General features: G+C 36.4%; 1 protein-coding gene across 1 annotated transcript in view; it reads right to left on the reverse strand.

Moving 5' to 3' along the window:
- LOC135714094 (uncharacterized) overlaps positions 1–21,327 on the reverse strand; it is a gene marked incomplete at its 5' end in the record, with an annotated part of 83,744 nt that overhangs the window by 38,377 nt on the left and 24,040 nt on the right. The window contains 2 exons of the mRNA XM_065237361.1: positions 15,649–15,682; positions 15,798–15,914. Of these exons, the coding sequence (XP_065093433.1) occupies positions 15,649–15,682; positions 15,798–15,914 (151 nt within the window). The remainder of the gene's footprint in view (positions 1–15,648; positions 15,683–15,797; positions 15,915–21,327) is intronic.

Genomic DNA, 21,327 nt, shown 5'->3' on the forward strand with positions numbered 1-21,327 from the left:
TCTTGAACTCAAAGAATAACTTACAAAAAATAAATGATTTTTGTTAGAAATGTGATTTTATGTGATATAAGGATCGGCTCGATTAGAAGGTTGCATTTGGCAACGCCAATAGCTTCAAATTAATCAAACAACTAAATTTCTATTACAATCTAAAGTCCAGTATTCGTTTGATTGACGTTTTGTTACTGGATCACGCTTTGATTAACCATATTTTGTTTATACTTTGTTCGTAAGAAAGCACTACAAGAAGGTGGAACTTTTCTAGTTTACGGTAATAACCCTACCAGGGCACATCTTTGCAAATTGGTGTAATCAAAGTCATAAAACTGGCATATCGTTTGCTCTTCAGTGTTCGTCTTCCGCCACCCATCACTTAATTGAGGGCTACAACGTGCAAATGACAGCTATGTTCGCCACAATATATCCGTCAGCGGAGTTATTATAGCGAAGTGTTTTCAGTCAGGAAAAAACTTTTATACCGTTTTTTCTTTCTTTTGGTGCTCAGCATCATTCACTAGGATAGGACATGGGCAGGATTCACCAGCAGAACAATACATATACCAACATCAACTTGGTCAGCCATTGCACAGACGAGAATATCCTCCATCAACATCAGTGGCAGCATTATTTATGATGACGATTAAGGAAACATTTCATTCCACTTAAACCATATTCACACAGTGTATATGTGTGAGCTTTATTTTTCCCCTCGGACACAGAGCTGAAGCCAAAAACGGCCCTCTCGCAGACTAAACGACGGACGCACAGATGGGAACACAAAACTTTTCCAGTAAACATTCGTCCAAGGAGATCCTTTGGTCACAGCTATCTCAGCTACCATCAACAGCATAGTTTGGTAGACCAGTCTAGGGTTCGGCACATGGGACGATATGTGGGATATGCGGAAGTAAAATATGGTGGGAAATTTGTTTAGATTTTTGTTGCTATCTCTAATTCGGCACATTCATCAAAGCTAGACCATAGAAAAGGATAAAACATCCCAACGTGAAAAATGGTCCTACAATGGGGGATTGGTACCGGACAAGAGTCAAGGAGATATATTGTTCTATTTTCAGCTTCTTGATACGGATGGGTTAAAACTTAATTCCAGGCCGCTTCTGATAGGTTCCTTTGCAGTCACATATGACAGAGAAAGGGGAATTAATGCTGATGTAGGTTTACTAACGGATTCGGCATATGAATCAAGTTTGTGGGGGAATGTATATTATGGTGAATTCTGGCGTATGCCATCTGGTTTTAATGTATTTGTTTGAAGATCAAATAAGTTTTTAAAAATCGAAAAGTATTATATTATTTATTATTTATGATGGCATGCATGTTTTATTGATTTCAAACGAAATTTTCAGCTCTTTGTTAATGTTTTAATAGGTATTCGCAGTATATTATTTAAATTTATAATTTTCAAATGTATTTGAATAAGTTCCCATTTGAAACACATGTTTACACCATACAATTATAACAAATGCCTGAACCGTCAAGTATTATACTACACCCTGTCCACTGATTGCAAATTTAAGCTTGTAGAAAACAGCGCCACTCGTAAGCGATGCGTCTGAATATTTATGCATACTAAAACAAATATTACTAACTTTACTGTAAGCGATTGCATGTGTTTGTATTTCATACACAGTTTCAATGTAATAATGTGAAGTCGCTAGGTTGCGCATCGCCTGAATGTATCCACTAGATTGTTTGTTGAGACTTGAGAGTATTTGATCATAAGCCAATGGATATTAGCTCTCAATCACCCATCGTAAAAATAAAATACCCCATTTAAATTCAAACTATTTTAAGAATATTTTTTTTTCAAAATTCTTTAAAACTTATCAAAACTTGAGGAGTTTGAGATTTTGTTAATAGATAAAAAAAATCTGCTCAGAAATGGCCGGTTTATGATAGTTTTAGCATTTTTCAGACGTTAGGGGTTCAGCTAAACTACTTTACATGGAGAAAAATGATACTAGTTTGAAACAATTGAATGGTCTAAATTAACACAGACAAATTGGCTGAGTCAATGGTAGTTAATTTAAGTCTGTAATTTTGTTTGACTTATACGACTTTTTATGTACAGTTGGCCTACAAATTAATTCGGATTCAAAATGAATTTTAGTTGATTAAACCTAACATTTCAGTTGCGTCAAAACAAAAACAAATTAGTTTCAACAAATATTAAGCTTGTTAGCAACGACAACGACAAGTTCAAACAAAATGCAAACATGCTACAGAAATTCAAATTTAAACCTTACATTTAATAGCGTTGTTTGTGTGAATTCGTCGAACGCTGAAGTTTTGTTCTATCGATTTCTGATGATTTGCATTAGGGTAGTCAGCCATCGATTGAGCAGAGGTCCGCTTGGATCCGAGTTGTTTGCAGAAAATACATCGACTGGGATCTGGTAGTTGTGTGCAGTCGGCACTTTGCCTTCGGACGACCGTCACAATTTCACGAGCAAGGCGGTACGGATTGGATTCCGCAGCTGGAGCTGAACGGTGTGAGGGAATGAGGGTGGTCAAAACACAAACATTGCGGACGGACGGTGGTGACGGTGGAGGAAGAGGCCACTTCACTGGATGTCAAACAGCGCATTTTGGGATCGCTAATTTTGATTTTTGTATGTTGGTAATTTGAATATTCTAATAATTTCAACTCAATAATCAACATAGTTGATTAAACTAAAATTAATTTAAATTTATCTAAGTTTTATCAGCTGTCAAAATCAAATAACCAAAGTGGCGAGGGATGGGTGGGACAGATGGGATATGTCCTATGCACAAACTTACTAGTCAGCATACAGTCAAAGCTTTGTCCCACCCATGATTTTATAGAGAAAATAGTTACAAAGCTTAATTAATGCTAATGCTACGACGCAAAGGAGGCAGCTCCCACATCTGGATCGTTCCTATCGACCCTTCAACTCATGGACCGGGGACCAACGGATTTACTTTCCCCCGAAAAACGGCGTGACCAGAGATGTTATGCCTCAAAACATCCCGGCGGCGCCGACTGGGTTGAACCCAGGCCTTTTGGGTGGATAGGCGATCACGCTTACCACTACACCACCGGAGCCGATATCGAGACAGGTTGCGGTGTGTCTTTTAGGTACAGTTCACGCGATAGCCTGTTATTCGATAGCAACAATTGACGTGGTGTTTACACATTGTTTGAAGTCCGTTCACTTCTAGGGTTGCGCTGTTAGAAGCAAACAACTGGAGATGTCGGTGGAAACAAAGCTGACTGTTAGATTCAGCTTCGCAGCTAACTGCGAAAAACTATCAATGGATGAAATTGCGACCTTTGTGAAAGTGTTGGACGCGGATCCCACTCAGCTGATCGCCGCATACCGTACAGCGGAAGAAAAATCTATATTCTTTTTCTTCGCATTTCAAGATTATTGCTTATCGCATATTCAGCAATTGCGTGCTCTCAACTTAGTGTTCTAGATGCACTTCCATAATTATTAATTGAGAGCTTTCGATTCCTGTGCTATTTTTACATTAGTATACAGCCATTCCACAGCAAAACGATGTTATATTTTTTTTCTAAAAAGTATTTTTATTTAGGGGCTGTTCATTAACTACCTAGAAAGATTTTTTGGGATTCTCGATCCCCCCCTCCCCTGCGTAGACAATTGTCCATACATATTTTTTTTTAATTTGTATGGGCCGTGGATAACTCTCAACACCCCCCCCCCCTCTAACATGTCTACGTAGTTTATGGACTGCCCCTTACATATTATTTGATATTTTGATCTTTGAAATCATTTTTTTTAAATCGATTTTTTTGACCACCCTAACGACAAAATAAAAAAACGGGTCTCATATTTTGTGATAAGGAACAAAACTTCAAATTTTTACATTGTCCCTCAGTAATATTTATTGTTATTAAAAAAGATTACTGGTATTCGGCTCCGTGGCCTTTTGAGCCTAACAAATAAACAAATTGAAAAAAAAATTCCAGCTAAAGTTATCATGTGGCCAGTATAGTCCTGATTATTTCTACCATTGAACTGATGTTTAAATTCTCATCAAACCAGAACATGTTCCGGCCATACATCTACAAAACTAGTTCTCGATTCCAAAAATATTCAAACGTCCTATGGGACCAAAGTACCTTGTCCCCAAATCTTTGAAGATGGACATCCAGCATTATGGTGATTTTAAACAAATATTTGTTGAATTGAGGTTGAAAACAGAAACAACATCTAAAATTTTAGTAAAATTCAGAAATTACAGTTAAGCAAAGTAAAACAAGGATATGTTTGTGAAATTTCAAATCTTGAATTATGGTTGAAGTAATCTAAAATATGGATGTTTAACAATACTTTCTCTTCTAAGGCTTTTGATCTAATTTCCGTTCTTAAGCACATCACGCGCTTTGGCTCTCTTTTTGAAACGGATTCGAAAAAAAATTAATCTTTTTACTAAATATGAATTCTAAATTTTTTTTCTCTTTTGATATGTGCCGTTGCGTTGGATTTGATAAAGAATAACAAATTGTGCATATTTGATTGGAAATGTTTTCAATTTTCTTTTAACACGATTTTTTACACTTCTATTTTATATCACGCAATTTAAATTTTCAACGAAAATTAATGCTATTTGTTTCCAAAAGTCACATCGACGGAAAACAAATCAGGGGAAAAAAAACGATACGATCCAACAAATCGAATAACGCAATTCGCAATACTTATTAAGCTTCCTACAGGATGGTTTATTAAGAACCCAACAAACAATTTTAGCTGCAGCTTAGCTTATACAGGCAAAAATTAGCTGCATAAGGCAAATTTTAGCTGTATAAGCTAATCTGCAGCTAAAATTGTTTGTTGGGAAGGGCGCGTCAATCTCCCTGTTGGAGTAAAATTCAGTCAGCCAGGCTCGTTAGTAAAGATAACCTAACCCAATCATGTAGTTTCTTGACGTCCTTCGCACCATTTGGGACATTTAAAGATTTTTAGTGGTAATTATTCCCAAAAACTGCCATTAAGTTTACGAGCTTTTTGCCCTATTGCTGAATCGAGCTTTTGCTCCACCATTTAATTCAATATCTCAAAATGCCGCTGGATTTGATGATGGCCCACCACTATCCCCCGTACATGGGAATTTGTTTGGGTTTATTTATCCATTTAGATATTTGTAAAAAGGTTTTGCAATTTGAATTTAGTCATTGCATTTGCATTTTTGTTTTCCCATGTACGTTCCTCATTGTCCTTATTTTTTTTGCCAATTTTGAGAACAGATGGGATATTTGTACATGAAAAGTTAGCTTTTTTTGACTAGAAATCGAATGTCTAGGTGGTTGTTCACGGAACGAATCATTTTCGGGTAGTTTGACGCAAAAATAAGGAATTTATCCTTATTTTTTAGTGCTTAAAAATGTGTTACAGTCGATTACTAAGAAAAATGTCAATCGTTTTAAATAAAACAAGTTTCATTTCAAAGCTAAGATTGTCCTTCATAATTGTATGCATCAAATTCAAAATTGGACTTAATCTTCTTAAGGTTCAGCAGTACCACTTTCAGTAAAAAACAATTAAATTCTAATTTTTACCTCAAACTACCCGAAAATGATTCGTGCCATGCACAACCACCTAGGCATGCGATTTATTGTCAAAAAATCTAACTTTTAATACGTTAATATCCCATTATATTCAGCGGAATTTTGAGATATTGAATAAATGCCTTAAAAAAACTCATTTCCGCTGTTCGTTTTGAACACTCTTTCACTAGCTACGAATGAACTGTACATTTATTAAAACTCTGTAAGAGCTAGTTGTAAACTTTGTTTTAGGGATTCTATGTATGAAATTAGTTTGATTCCAAATGCTTAGAGTTTGAGATATTTAGATTTTTAAACTAAGGTTGAACTTTTACCCTTCTTTATTCTTACTCGTGATTCATGTGACGTCACCAGATCACGATTGATGAGATATCACCAGATTAAGAGAAATTATACTCTAAAGCTCATTAGCAGATATTTAAAGATACAAGTTGAACCTATTCACTCTTTACTTTTTACTTCCTTAGTATCAAGTTTTACTTGTTTAGTCATAATTTTTAATGTTGTAATATAAGTTCAATAGTTAAATCCCAATATAAAGTCATGAATGACCAAGGAGGGGAATGACCGAGTATATACATAATTGTTGATAAAAAATCATTTTTACTTCAACTCTGATACAACCCATCCTATAATTATCCTCATTTTTATGTGTGAGAAGGGCGTAATTTTTCCATTCTCTTTCTAAAATTGTTGTTTGATGAGTGCCATCCCCGTTACCATTAGTTTTCTATCATTGGATCGTCATTAATGCATGCGACATGTAAAAGAAAGGTAATATCTAACTGATGGTGGATTAGATCATGTTTTAATTATATTTCTTCCCGCTCTGCTTGTAATAATGTTGTTAATATTGTGTGTAACTTCAATGAGTATATATTTTTCATGTATCACGCTACGAACGAGATTCCGTATTGAAATGTACCTTGTACTTAGTTGTTGGGAGAGTGGAAGGTTTTTTCCACTCCTACAAGCGATTCAGTCAACACAACCCACGGTGACACACCGATTTGGACAGGGTCGTGCAGCGTCATGGCCAGGATGGCACAACATCACAGCAATATCATCAGCAGCAAGTACAGGATGACAGCAGGAGGGTCGACGCTTGTTTCGCTCTTGTGACATTCTGTCATGCCGCATATCGCAGGCGAGATGTAACTCTTCCGTAATAGGTAAGGGATTTTAGCCCACAACTGGCACAGAGCTCGCTGCCCTTAGGAGAAACATGATACCACAACTTGAATTTGAATATTGCTCGGCGACTCTACGGCACTTGTTCTGTCGCTTTTTTAAAAGCAAACTCGTTGCTGATGGAATTTCCACAACGAGTTCTGCTGCTTATTTTGGGAACATTTTTGCCCAAGGGTTTTGCAGATGCGAAGCCCTTCCACCCAAAATTGTCGGCCAAATGTAGGAGTTGCATTAAATTTATTTTATTGCAAGAGAGGGACCAACGTGATTGTATTACGAGCAATATTGAAATTTCATGAATTTATTCAATGTATTCAATTTCAAGGGCTTGACTTGGCCGCAGTTCAGCATGAGAAAAAACACCGTTAAATATGCACCAGCTAGCGAAAGATCTAGGAAACCTTTAAAATTGTTTGATGGGTAAAAACATTCATAACAAAATGTTTATAAATTTTACTAAAAGTCGTTGTTCCCCGAATTTTTCAGATTTAACACTGCGCAAAAGTATTTTTCGTTAGCATTTGTATTTTTTTACTGACAGGGCCACATAGATACAACTATTTTGTAATTTTCACCACGTTAATTTCAAATATCGTTTTGCCTTGATTTGTTTTCTGTCTATCTTGTTTTCTGAGAGTACCAATGGTAACGATGCCAGGGAGGCAGTTCCCACCCACACCTAGAACCTACTTATCAACCCCATCAACTCATTGACCGGGGACCTACGGATTTACCGAAGGAAAGCGTGATCATAGATGTTATGCCTCAGAAAATCCCAACGGTGCCACCACTGGGATTGAACTCAGTTCCTTTGGAGTGAGAGGCAGTCACGCTTACCACTACATCACCGGCGCCGTTATCGATGATCCTTGAAAATTCATTCAATTTCATTGAACTTTTCACTGTCATGTTTTACTATGTATTTTTTTCTTACAGCTTTAATTCAGACGTCATTTCGATTGGAGGTGAAGTTTGTGAGCTACGGTGTATTAAAACATATCGAATACACCGTTTTGAAATATTTACCTAGATTCAAAATGGCTAATCTGTGCTTATAATGATGTATATTTAAGCTGGCTACTGGATTGGGTCCTACATTCAGCATGAGCTCAGATCTGCCTACCAAAAGCTGATAAACCAGAACTAGAATCTCTACCAGGACATCTGAACATGAAGAACGAATCTGCCACCCTTGAAACATTGGATTAAGCGTTTTGATCGTTGATTTTGAATTCTGTTGCTTATACAAAATATGTTGTAGTACCTAGGGGTCATACAATAATAACGCAAGCAATTTTTATGGATTTTTCTTAGTAAGATATTATGGTGTCCAGCCGTTTGGCCGAAGTTAATTAGACCAAATGGTCATCAGGAAAAATGGTCATTAGACTGGAAGGTCACTAAAACGAATAATTATTAGGCTGAATGGTCTCCAGCTTATCCAGACTTACATCAATTTTGACCAGTTTGCAGACATAATTATGTTTCCGAGATTTTCAGCACTTATTTTTCCTTCTTTCAAACATGAGCAGTTCTTCTTGGTTTTAATTGTTTTGGGATTTTAGACATCACTTATAAAATATGCCTGGTCAGTAAAGGCACGGTATTACCAAGTCGGAGGCGGCGGGTTCGATTCCCGGTCCGGTCGAGGGAATCTTTCGGATTGGAAATTTTCTCGACTTCCCTGGGCATAGAGTATCACTGTGCTTGCCACACAATATACAAATTCATGCATTGGTATTGGCATCGAAAGCTCTCAATTAATACCTGTGGAAGTGCATTTAGAACACTAAGTTGAGAGCACGCAATAAGCTAATATGCGCTAAGCAATAAGCTTGAAATGCGAATAAGAAGAAAGAAGAAGAAAGAAGAAGAAGAATAAAATATGCCATCACATGAATTTATGTGACTTGGATTTTTTTTCGGTATATTGGTCAGCAATTAAAATTAAATTTTTCTAAGTATTTTTCGAGCATAGGGCCAACTTGAAAGACTTGTGGTTACAGCAATGCCATGTATCCTGATTTTTGTACACGAACAATTTTGTTACTTCTTTTTTTTTATTTTGATTCCGTAAGGTACTGTAACAAGTTTGTTAATTTTATGAATTATTGTTTGAGGTAATAAAGTTGGTACAGTACCTTACATCTCTGCTTGGCTGCTGCATGCTTTTGTCTGGGCCCATGTGAAATTTCATTCGACTTGCTTGTTCTTCGTTGATGTTCTTCCCAAGGGCATGCTGTGGCTGTCAAATCCAACATATAACATATCTACCTCACATTGATTTTGGTACTTTGCATCCACTTTCTTTTTGGTTTAAACCAAAGCTGATACAATGAACTAGTTTTGGAATTTCGATATAAAAATCAATATGTTTTCAAGGCAAGGGGCAGGCATGGAAAATCATTTGCATTCATTTCATGCATTCATTTACATTCATTTGTCCCTAACTTATTTCATCGACAGAACTCCGCAAAACAATGTATGGAGCTTTTGTAGGTTTTGTTATACGATACAACTTTTGCTACGAACTCAAATCCGTATCTCTTATGCATGACAAACCAGAGCAAATAGAATCCACTACTGTTTTTCAGTGAATGTATTTTACATTCACTGAAAAACAGTAATGAGTTCTGCCCGCTCTAATTTGTGATGCATAAGAGATACTGATTTGAGTAACTGGCAAAAGTTGTAGCTAATAACAAAACCTACTAAAGCTCAATACATCATTTTGCGGAATGCTGTTGATGAAAAAAGTTAGAGGCAAATGAATGTAAATGAATGCACAAAATGAATGTAAATGATTTGAAAAACAATTAACTGATTATTTCGAAGCCTAATGAATGATTGTACTGGTGTAAATCTAAGGCAAAATTTTATCCTTTGTTTTTGCCTCCTCAGATTCTTGTTCATATTGGTTTCTGGTAATACCAAAGATGGAGCTCGGCGTTTGAGATCCAATTGGAAGGCCACCAGGTCTGATTTTATGCGTTATGGTGAAATAGCAGACATATCGTTTGTCTGGTGTCAAATTGACCGTAACGTATCAAAACTGGATTCATTGCATGTGAATAATGCTAAAATGCCACGCACAATGCACCCGTATCTGAACCGTTCGGTAAATCTGATAGTTGGACAATACATCTAGCTGTCACTTTGCCGCAACGGACCACCCAACTAACATTTTCAGCTTTATAAGCCAACTTTTCCAGCGTTGTGCTGTAAAGTAGATGAAAAGAAGCTGCAGATACAGCTACAAGCAGCAGCTAACAAAATAGTTTTGGAGAGCGTTTACTCATCTTTTTCACAACCATTATTCAATTTGTCAGTCGCACTGAATAACAACAGCCAAAAAACCGTAATGTATCTTTTATACACATACTAATCAACTTTCAACTTGTTACTGCAAAACAAAGCTAATAAAGTGAATATGTTACTCATTTAATGGCTTCTACACAACCAACCACTCTTGCTGAATAACATAAACATCAAAAGTGCTTTTTCAACAACTAAACATCCTGTACTCAGCTAATAAACTGTGTTAGAGCTACTTCGGAAGCATGCTCACAGGGAACTACGTTTATTTTTAGACGTGTGAAGTTTTACAGCTTTTACTCTGCTCCTTTACAAAGCTGAAGTAACTAGTCGAGAAACGTGATTCATGTGCACTATTATAAAGTCTCTACTCAGCGATTTTGTTCTAGAAGGGCATGTTGATTTGTTTACATCAGTTCAAAGTGTTGGCGTAGCACAGTTGGTAGTGTCAAGGTTTGCCAATGCGATCGTCTCGAGTTCGATTCCAGGTTCCGGTGCAGGGTAAATAATTTGGTGATGACTTGAAACTAATTTCGATTAATTTGAATCACAGCAAAACAAACTCAATAAATTCCTCCATAAAAAAAGCATATGTAGCCGGTATTTAACACGGCTTTAAGAGAAAGCTGTGTAGTGATTATTGGATAACCGGGAAAAGATTAAATAAGCGCCATTTAAGTTGACACACAACTAAACAGCAGGATAACAGCTGTATAGAAGCGTTAATGGATATGCAATAAGAGCTTGTCCCAACCATCCCAACAACCATAATTAGCTGACTAAATTCGCCAGATTTACTAGTATAGAGGTTGAGTAAATATTTCCTCATATCGTATAACTTTTGAATACAGCTTGAGGCTGTATAAATGAAATGAGTAAAGCGTTTACATTGTGAAAATTGTTAGTTGGACAGATCCGGATAATTGTGTGCGGCTTTTAAGACTAAATCTCAACTCTAGATGCCCGGAAAATCTCACAGTAGCAAATCAATCTACGAAAAATCTTTTTTCATTTCTCGCATCTACTTGCATCGCAGCATCATCTCTTTGCAGGAAATATTTAGAATCGCCATCAAACTTCTTTCTATTTACTCACCGTGCACACCACACAAAACAAAATCTTTCCTGCATCGTAAATAGAGTCGTTCTCCATCGGAAAATCCTGATGAATTATAATAATTATTATATCATTTGAATACTATCTTATTATCGTTGAATACTAAGGAACAAATTAGCCATGTCCTGATGTAAGACGAACCTTCTCTCATTGATTCTTAGGTTATTATCGAAATTAAATCAAGGTATCCAAGCAGTACAAATCTGTAGCAGAAAGTTGCAGCATATTGAATGTGACTGCAATAAGTCACATAAACATTGCCTCAACTGTTTTGCAACATGTATGTTGCTAGGATAGATGGATCGTTTCATGATTTTCAGCAAACGAACAAAACACACTTTTTTGTGCTAAACATATTGATAATTCTGTAACTCGATGTAACATCGGTTGATGCAACTGGCACACTTGCTCTATGGTCTTTTATGTTTGCTGCAAACGGAAAGAGTATGTGCATTCAATTGTTGCAGTCTTATTTTATTACAAGTTTCAGAGCATTTAGGCAGGTTTTTCAACATATAGACACACACTGTATTTAACCTCGTCTACATCTTAAAAGTGTTATCCTTCACGGGCACAGGCACAGACCTATTGGGTCGGTTTTATAAATTGATGCTGGCCAGGTAGCGAGCATGTTTCAGACATTCTTGTTCGATCACGTGCCGATGAATAAATTTTGAAGAAAAATGAAACCTTTATTATGCGCGTCGGCTTTGCTCGTGTTGACTCAAGTTTTAGCAAGTAGGTATCGCCCTGTGAAAGGGATTCCGTATCTGTCTCTCCATCCTCAAATGCTTGCTTTGCAGAGCTAAGCGACGTGCTGTAGTACGTATGGAGGATGCTATTTTTTATTCACTGGTAACGTAATTTTGTGTAGTTATGCCTTCGGAAAATGGTTCAAAATGAAACACATGCACCGAATCTCGGTAGAAGACTACCACGAATGTGCCACTCTTTTTGCTCGTACTTCCTTTTCCTTAATTTACCCCACGTTGTGTGAGTGCTTTCTGCCATTCATGTTTCTCCAGAATATGCATACACGTTGCGGGGACTATATTAAAGCTTTCGTTAGGCTGCTTGGTATTGAATAATGTATCATCTCTAGTGCGAACATTGACAGTCTAGTGGGTGTCGTGCTTGTATGACCTAGCAGTAGACAGCGCTGCACCTCACCGGGGGAAGATTCTGAGAGAGTTTTTTTTTTGTTAAGATTACGAACTGCAACGGAGACAGAGAAAAACGAGGGAAAAACATTTCCGTATGCTGCATCAAGTGCTTAATTTTGAATTTGATGAATTTATGGATGTTTAATGTTAAATTTCCGATTCAGTCTGGAGGTGCTATTATGAATAATAATTTTACGTAAGCATTGGTAAATATTCTATCGCAGCCTTAATGGACTTCATTTCCGCAGTGAAAGCAGATACGGGAGATCTGTACAGAACACAGCCCTGTGGAAAACTCTTTTTTTTCTACCTTTGACACTTCTTATGTGAACATTTTGTCTGCTTTCATCTCAGTGTTCTTTGAAGCACTTCCACGGTTGTCAATTGAGAGCTTTCTACGCCAATTAATGCTTGAACTTGTATATTGTGTCATAAGCACAAGGCTCTATGAACATTTTCTAAACTAGACTGGGTATCGAGAACCTGCGACCTCTGGCTTGGTAATACAGCACCTTAATTGACTAGGCTACAGTGATGTTATGGTGGTTAGAACTGGTGACCCTCTATGGTAACCAGGTATAAAAACTAAACATTATTTTTCTTAAAATTCTTTTTTGACTCGACGTTCTCCAATTTGCATGCAACTTTGCATAATTGTTTGTTATGGGGTTATTTTTATTTAAATTCAACCATTTTTTAGCTTGTAATTTTTTTCAAAATGGCGTTTTTGACATTTTTTAAGAAATTTTAGCATGAAAACGTCACTTCTGATCGAAATGACGCCTGAAACAAAGTTTTAAAGAAAAAATCTAGTGCTTCTGGGAAAAATACACAAGGATTTTTTTTTAATTTTGAGTATAAGTTCCAATAAAGTGTGAAATACTCAAATATCTCAAAATATCCTTGCTCAATTTTTATGATTTTTTTTTAAAAGAAAAAGCTCATGAAAAGTGCATTTTCGTGGAATCTTGAAAACCATGGTAAGATTACCAAATAAATTTTCCGTGAATATTCTTCCAACAAACACTTTATTTTTTTTCTACAACTTTGTCCTAGACGTTATTTCGATCAGAAGTGCTGCAATTTATTAAAAAATGTTGAAAAGGCCATTTTGAAAAAAGATAACATTAAAAATGGGATTGATTGCCCATACAAACAATTATGCTAAGATTTATGAAAATCCGAGAGGTCTTGTTTGATCGATTAGTAATTTGTGTTTACTACACATGGTATTGCGATTAAAAAGATAAATTCGAATGGAGCTCCAACCACCGAGCTCTTCTTCTTCTTTTTTTCTTTATTTAACGGTTGTCTGTGTGCCGCAATCTAGTGCCAATCACCGAAGGACATCGATTGCAATCAATTGACGGCAATCGATTATGCAGGAAGGCAGCTTCTACACCTGCGTAGGATATCACACCCATTCAATTCAATACACATGGGCCGGGACCAACGGCTTTACTTCCCTTCCGAAGGAAGACGTGACCAGACATTTTTATGCCTCAAAAAATCCTACCGACCACTGCTGCAATTTAACCCAGACCTATTGGGGTGTGAAAGTAGTCACGCTTACCACTACACCACCCGCGCCGGCTGAACCACCGAGTTCAGCCGCACTGGGCTGCACTAAAAATGCTTATATTTTATTTAAGGTTTAAATTTAAAGTGATAAATTCTAGATAAATTATTATTATAGTGTTAAGTGTTACAATGTACTTTATATTACGTGGTTTCACGTTAAAATTACATTGTTGATCCCATGAATCGACAGATAGAATATCGACTCATGGAGGTTTCATTGGATATAAAAACGATGATGCTTAAATTTATAATAAGTTTCAAATGGAAAACATAAGGAAGTTTTTCCAAGCGATTGGCCCAATTTTGGAGCATAAACATATAATAGATAACGCAACCCTAGATGCATAAAATACGATGTAAGAACTCCTTAGGGGATATGTCTTTTGTTCAACAATGCCATTCGTTTAGTAACGGGTGTGTAATATAATTTGAAAATCCGACTCGACATGGCTCTACAAACTGTTATCATTTGGTCGGATTTACAGAGGAAATAGTTCGCACATGTGATGGAAGAGAAAAATTGCCCTTTCCCGGTAACCATTTGTCATGTGTTATTTTCAATTTTCAATGTCGTTCAGATGATTTATGATGGCTCGGTTGGCATTGGCAAGCGGGCACACGCGTTTGGAATCATAAATTATTGTCCACAGTTGCCTACCATTCCTCTTATCAGTAGCGATTCCGTACGAGCTTACTCGTTTATCTTGCATCTTCTTCATCTTGGCAATTATGTAGTGAGTTCTTCGGAAACTACATTGCTTGAAATATGATTAGGGTTTTTTTTTCTTTGATTTGTTTTCCGTCGATCTTGTTTTCCGTCGATCTTGTTTTCCGTACCAATGCTACCGACGCCAGGGAGGCAGCTCCCATACCTAGACCCTACCTATTGACCCATCAACTCATGAACCGGGGACTAACGGCTTTACTTACCTCCCAAAGGAAGCCGTGATCAGAGCTTTTATGCCTCAGAAAATCCCGGCGGTGCCGACTGGGATTGAACCTAGGACTGCTGGGGCGAGAGGCAATCACGCTTACCACTACACCACCGCTGTGATTAGGGTTGGATATTTTGCATATTGGATATTGACTTGCAGAGTATAAATCACACAGAACGTCAGTAGTTTTTATTTCATTTGGAAGATGTGATTCTAAACAAATTCACTTTTTATAAATTGTAAACGTTTCGCAAAATATCAACAAGCATAATTTATGACAAGTTAAAATAAAAGCATGTCTTTTAATCGAAAACCTTCGGTTAAAGTCGTGAACCAGAATCCGGATGGGCCATATCGAAAGATGGAAAGTATTTTAATATTTCTCTACCATCTGAATATTTTATCAACTTTTATCGTCGTTCGCTACGTTTAACAAGAAGACACAAGAGGCAGCTTGATTTGGTAAGCGAAAGGCAGATAGATATTTTCCGATCTACGAGTAGCAAGACATATACGGTTGAGGGTTTATTCAGAGAAAATTCACAACTGCCACCATACGGATTGTGGGTTTTACCAAGCAGGTGCAAACGGTAGCCATATTTTTCTGCATGCATAGAATCGAGCATTGCCGTTACTTGTCGGATGGAAATATGCGTGTTTGACACTGGAAATGGATCATTGGAATACCGAAATACCATGTCTTGTTATATGTAAAGTATAATTGACTCTGAGCCGTCCCTCGAGAACAGTGTGGAATGTTTCAACTCACCTGTCCTTTTCTGATGTTTTGTAGTTGTTTCGATCTGTAGTGAAGAGGGATGGAAACGATAGCTATAAACAAATGCTTGGCAAATCTGGTGGAAAGTGCCTCGTTGAGTGGCATTATAATATGGATGAGGTTTGTAAAGTGATACTTACTTCTAAAACAACACTTCCTCGTCCGTATCGCGTAGATACACAGGCAGACGAGGATTAGGAAAGCCGCCAGGCATCCCCCGGCGATTCCGAGCAGGTAACTCAATTCTAGTGGTTCCACTGTTTGTTTTTGTGATCCGTTTTTCCATCCGGTTTGGTTGTTTTGTGAGGTCGCAGCAGTGCGTCAAAAGCGTTGAAGAATGATGGTTCGGGTCGTGGGATTTAAATATGCAAAGAAAAACATTTCTTCGTAAGTGATAGCGGTACAAGGGTTGGGTTGAGCGAATTTGTAACATTCTATCGAATCAGCTTAAATCCCTTTTCACCAGAGGGTCATTTGTGTTTGTGATGTTTACCTCATTTTAAACGATAACCTGGCAACCTATCACCCGCTGTTTACTTTAACATGGTTGAAATTGTGTTGCTTTTAGTGATGTGAATTGGTGGTCGATTTGATCTTCTGTACATTTTTTTTGGCACCTTTTGATGTATCGGAAGGCTATTATATTATATAAAATTGGGTTTCAATCGAAAAACTTGTTCGATTTAAGACCTTAGGGTCACCCATATATTATTTTATTTATATTGGAATATGGAAACTTGCCAACAGTCACCCCCAATGTATTGATTGAAATGTTTTTTTTTATATCTGAAGCTTATAAGAAACATAATCGGAACGAAACGTCAACATTAGAACGAATTATTATCTTGCAGTGTTATTCTAAACGACCGGTAAAAGTCATCTTATATCAATATGTGCAGAACAATATTGCGACTGTTTTCATGTCGTATTATATGGTTATTGTATATTTTATGTGTTTTGTTGCAATACTATTAGCTCGTCGAGCCCCAAACCTAAATCATAATTTTAAAATTTAAATTCATAGTTCAGCAATATAAATCGGATTTTTGATGTTTTTTTTCCTTGTTTAAATGGATATTATTACGTATCTTATGGTTTGATTAGTCATGTCTTGTCTTTATAGGTTGAATGGTTAAATAATTTACAGGATTTTCTTTTTTGTCGAATCAGTAGACAAGCCAATTAAGCAAGTTGAGTCTGATTGATTTCTCCTATAATATTTTCCCTGAAATATTATACAAATATCTGATAGAATGCTCCAGGGTCAAATTTGTAGTTGAACTAGTGACAGAATATGTACTGGCCTCCAGAAGATTTTATTTGATTAAACATTGATAATCTGGATTTTATGGTTTCAAAACCAGTCTTTTAAGCGGTCACGGTAGTCGACACATTTTCTGTGACAATCGACTGCCTTTGCTTCCGACACTTGCAAAACAAGGTATCATAGTACAGTACCAAACTAAAATGTCCACCTTTGCATTTCTTTCGTCCAAAGATGGATAAAATAAAACCCAACAACTTTTTCCACGCTTCTCGAAATTGATCGGCTATAAGTTAAACTTTATCAAACAAGTTCAAACTCGATCGTGATGTTGGGTTCGAAACTCTTACACTCGTAAAACGTCCTGGATTCGCTCCACTCCACTCAAAATATTCAGCCCAAAAAGCTCTTTCAACACGTTTTTCCTTTTCAATTAGTTGAGTGATAAGCTCTAACAGTGCACTATCAATCGCGATCACAGCATTTTTTTTCAAAAACACACCACTCCTGTGTGAACAAAAGCTTGGCTCATCACACAAACCGAACAATAGTTCACGCGCAATCAAGGTTATACAGGTAACAATAAAAAATGCTAAAGTACTCATTTATTTTGTTATCAAGTATCATTGTACCAGCAACTCGAAAAACTTTTCCAGCTGCAGCGACGTTAATGTACTGAGTACATGTTGTTTTAAAAATAAGCGTAAATATAATTTAAACTTGGACATTCAAGTCCCGGGTGTTGCTGTTGGTTGTATTTCAAGTTGACCTTTGATTAAAAAAAAAGTAAAAAAATATGTTTAAATAGTACGATGTTTGAATGTACAGTAGCTGCTGCTGTATAGGTTAGGCCATTGCAAAATATGAAAAATTAACTGAAACCTTTTATTGTATTTTCATTTAATTTTTAACTTAATTTTATAAATTGTAAAAAACTTAGCCCGAACGAATTTTAAGTAAAAATTTGCATTATACCCTAAATTCTGTTTATCACCTCTTATTTTGATCGTGCTATCTCAAATTGCAATAAAATTAATTGCAACTTGTTAAAAAAAAATCTAGATAAAAATGATTTTAACAATGCTGTACTTATTATGTTTGAGGTGAACAACGAAAAAAAAATCGATGAATTTAGTGTATTTGTAAGTTTAAAAACAAATCTATCCCAGAAATCATATGATATTATATATGTCCGAGGTCTCGAAAGTTTTCACAGTCCCCCATTTTTTTTTTAATTTTTGCTACTCTATCGCGCTTGGTACGTAATGCCAACAGTTAGATGCCCAGACAACCAGAAGTTGTATAGCAATGTTCAGACAGTATCATAAATTACTACAGTTTAAGTCAACATCGCATATAAGAATGACATACATCGCATTATGTTTTAGTTAAATCGTATAAAATTCAAATTTCCGTTTTATTTGCAGTGAATCATTTTTCATTTTTCTCACCCCCGGACAAGTCACGAATGACCCAAGAGTGTTAAAGTGACTATAATAATAAAAAAAAAAAAAAAAAATTTCTATCGTTATGTATCAAAAATTAAATCAGACATCGTAAGACTTTTCAAATTGTATTTGTTTTTGCATATTAAATCTTATATAATGTCAAATCAACTCATTTAAAAAAGAATTAACATATGCACGTACATGGCCTCCACTTTTATATAAGCCATTTTTCTTTAATTTTTTTACGATTTGTTTGTTTGTATATAGGGTAAATTATGGCTTCGGCACCCATTGACTATTTTCGCCAACCGAAATTGAAACGTTAATTTCACTGTATTTTCCCATCAAAACTCTTCGCTGAATGTATTAAGCCAATTCCTTACCTTTTCAGCTTCAATCTGATTACATTTTTACGACTGTGCAATCCTGTTATGTCATATTTTTCTTTAAATTAAACATACACACTACAAAATACGGCTGATTTCGAGTTGCCGATAATAGAACAGCTGGTTAACACGCAGTTCAAATGGAAAGGGTGCCGAAGAAAAAGAGACTGCCGACAATAGTCACACTCACCTGAGAAGTTTGGATCGTTGTAAAAACATGTTCAACCCGTTTTGATCAATTCTGTCGATTGGAATTGGTAGAACAGCAAGCAGCAGATAAATGTCAACAAACAAACCTGTCATGTATGTGTGTGACGCTGAGAAATCGCTAATAGAAGTTCGGACGCTGCTTAGATTGACGAGAATACGTAAATTCCCCTATGTGTTTAAATCACAAAAAAAAAACTATGAATATACGTGCATTCTGGCTGTCTGGGTTGTCTTCAACGTATTCACCTTTAGTCCAACCTTTTCTTGTAATCTTCCATTAACGATCTTGAACTCGATGAATAGATGTTACGTAGGGACTCGATATTCGCGATACTTTTGGAGGAAATGCTGCAACGTATTTGGTCTGTTGTCTATCCCCGACTCCAAAACCGGCTTGATAACTTTTAACACATCTGGTTGCAAGTGGCGATAATAATAATAAAGATAACTAACTAACTTCTTCTTCTGCCTTTTTCTTCTTCCCATTTCAAGCTTATTGCTTATCGCATATTAGCTTATTGCGTGCTCTTAACTTAGTGAATTGATGCAAGATTTCGATCAAGTGACGATAATCACTGTTAATCACAGAGCAGATGACTTCTTAATTTATTTTCCTTGTCATACGTACCGTAAGATTTGATAAAGAGCAACACATTGTTGAGATATTGTAAAAAATCTAGCATTGCTTCTTGACACCAAACTCGGCCTACGGATTCTAAATTCGGCCTAACACAATGAAACGGTTCTGAATTTACTTGGGCCTATCGGATGAAGATAATAATTGATTCGATTAGAGCGATTCTTTTGTTTTTGAGAATAATGGGTGCAAACATTCATATCAGGCGTTCTTATTGACTACGTTCTGTAGCTTTTAAAATAAAGTATCGCACTAGTAATCAGTACCCAGTAACGCTTGGTAGATTACCTTTTCATGGTACGTTACAGGCATTAAGATAAACCACCGAAGCCTTGTGCGAACTACTTGAAACTAGGTGACCATTATTGTTTTGTATTAAAAGGAACACATATTAGTTATTTTTGCTTTTCATGCCTTGTTGATAGTGACAAGACTCGGCTTTGTTCACCGTGGATGATCTTGAAACAAGAAAAAAATATTTAAGTAGTTATTTTTCATCTACTTGATTCCTAATCGTTTATTCGTTGTTCTGTAGTTTGAAATAGTTAAGGCTAGGATTCTGATGCATGGTCATAATCGGTATTATTGCTTGTTTTTGTTGCGACGGAATTCGCTTTTGAATGACAAAGCGGCGTGCCTTTTGAGGGTGTTCCAACACTCCAAAGGACATAAATACAGAGACCTTTCAATTAGAGCCGGATCCTTGCGATAAGAAAAGAATGACAACTGTATCAAAACCGCATACTTCATCATTTCAATAGTAATGGAGTGATTGAGTAATACGACATGCACTAAACTAAGGACACGGAGTCTACCACATTATATCAAATAACTGGTTGCAGTGGATTTATGTCCCGAATAGAGGAAAAACAAACGTACCAAACGCATAATTGACTTTTTAAAGCCGAAATCATGAATTTGGGATTGATGTTTTGATATGCCCAAAATGGGCCATTAGGCTGAATTAGTTCTCTACCCTATAATTGTATGGAAAGTATAATCATATTCTATGTTCAGGGAAGTCGAGCCAAAAAATTCGTAGACCGGATCGGGAATCGAACCCAGCCAACTCCAGCATGGTGTTGCTTTGTAGATGTGCCTTACCTACTGAGCTAAGGGAGACCTCCACTCCTGCGGTAGTATTTATGTATCCCAGATCCTAATTGCTAGTCGGTGCAGACAAGTAGCTAGCTTTTCCAGGTCCATTTTAACAAGTTCCGTTCATCATCCTGGTATATCCTAAACTTGGACTTCTGACTATGTAGTATAGATTTTTTGAAAAAATGTTTCAAATAGATTGTACATTTCTTTCGAGTTCTCCCCATTTTTTACGAAAAGACTGATGGTCAATTATCTGATTTGAATTTCTATATTATTTAAAGTTAATTTTGTTATTAAAGACAAGATTTAATTTCATGTTTGGTTCTTGAATAGTACTCCTCGAATGCAATATCTAGATTTAATTGGTCGCAAATTTTTCAAATAATTTGTCAAAATGTCGTTGTTTTTATGACTTTCATACATTTTGTGTGCTGATTGCAAAGAATGTGCTACCAAAGAAGAAGTTAATGAGGAATTTCAACACTATTAGAGGAAAACGGGATAGAAGATGTTTCAACAGTGGCTGACGGATGATCTATGTAACTTGGAGATCATTTGAAGTCGGCAGATGAGTTTGAATCTTACTTCGTCGATAAAATTAATACTGATGGTTTTATTTGCAAT

This window comes from Ochlerotatus camptorhynchus, unplaced genomic scaffold (assembly GCF_037179485.1).
Source record: "Ochlerotatus camptorhynchus isolate MF236.1 unplaced genomic scaffold, CSIRO-AGI_Acam_v1.1 ptg000609l, whole genome shotgun sequence".
NCBI lineage: Eukaryota > Metazoa > Arthropoda > Insecta > Diptera > Culicidae > Ochlerotatus > Ochlerotatus camptorhynchus.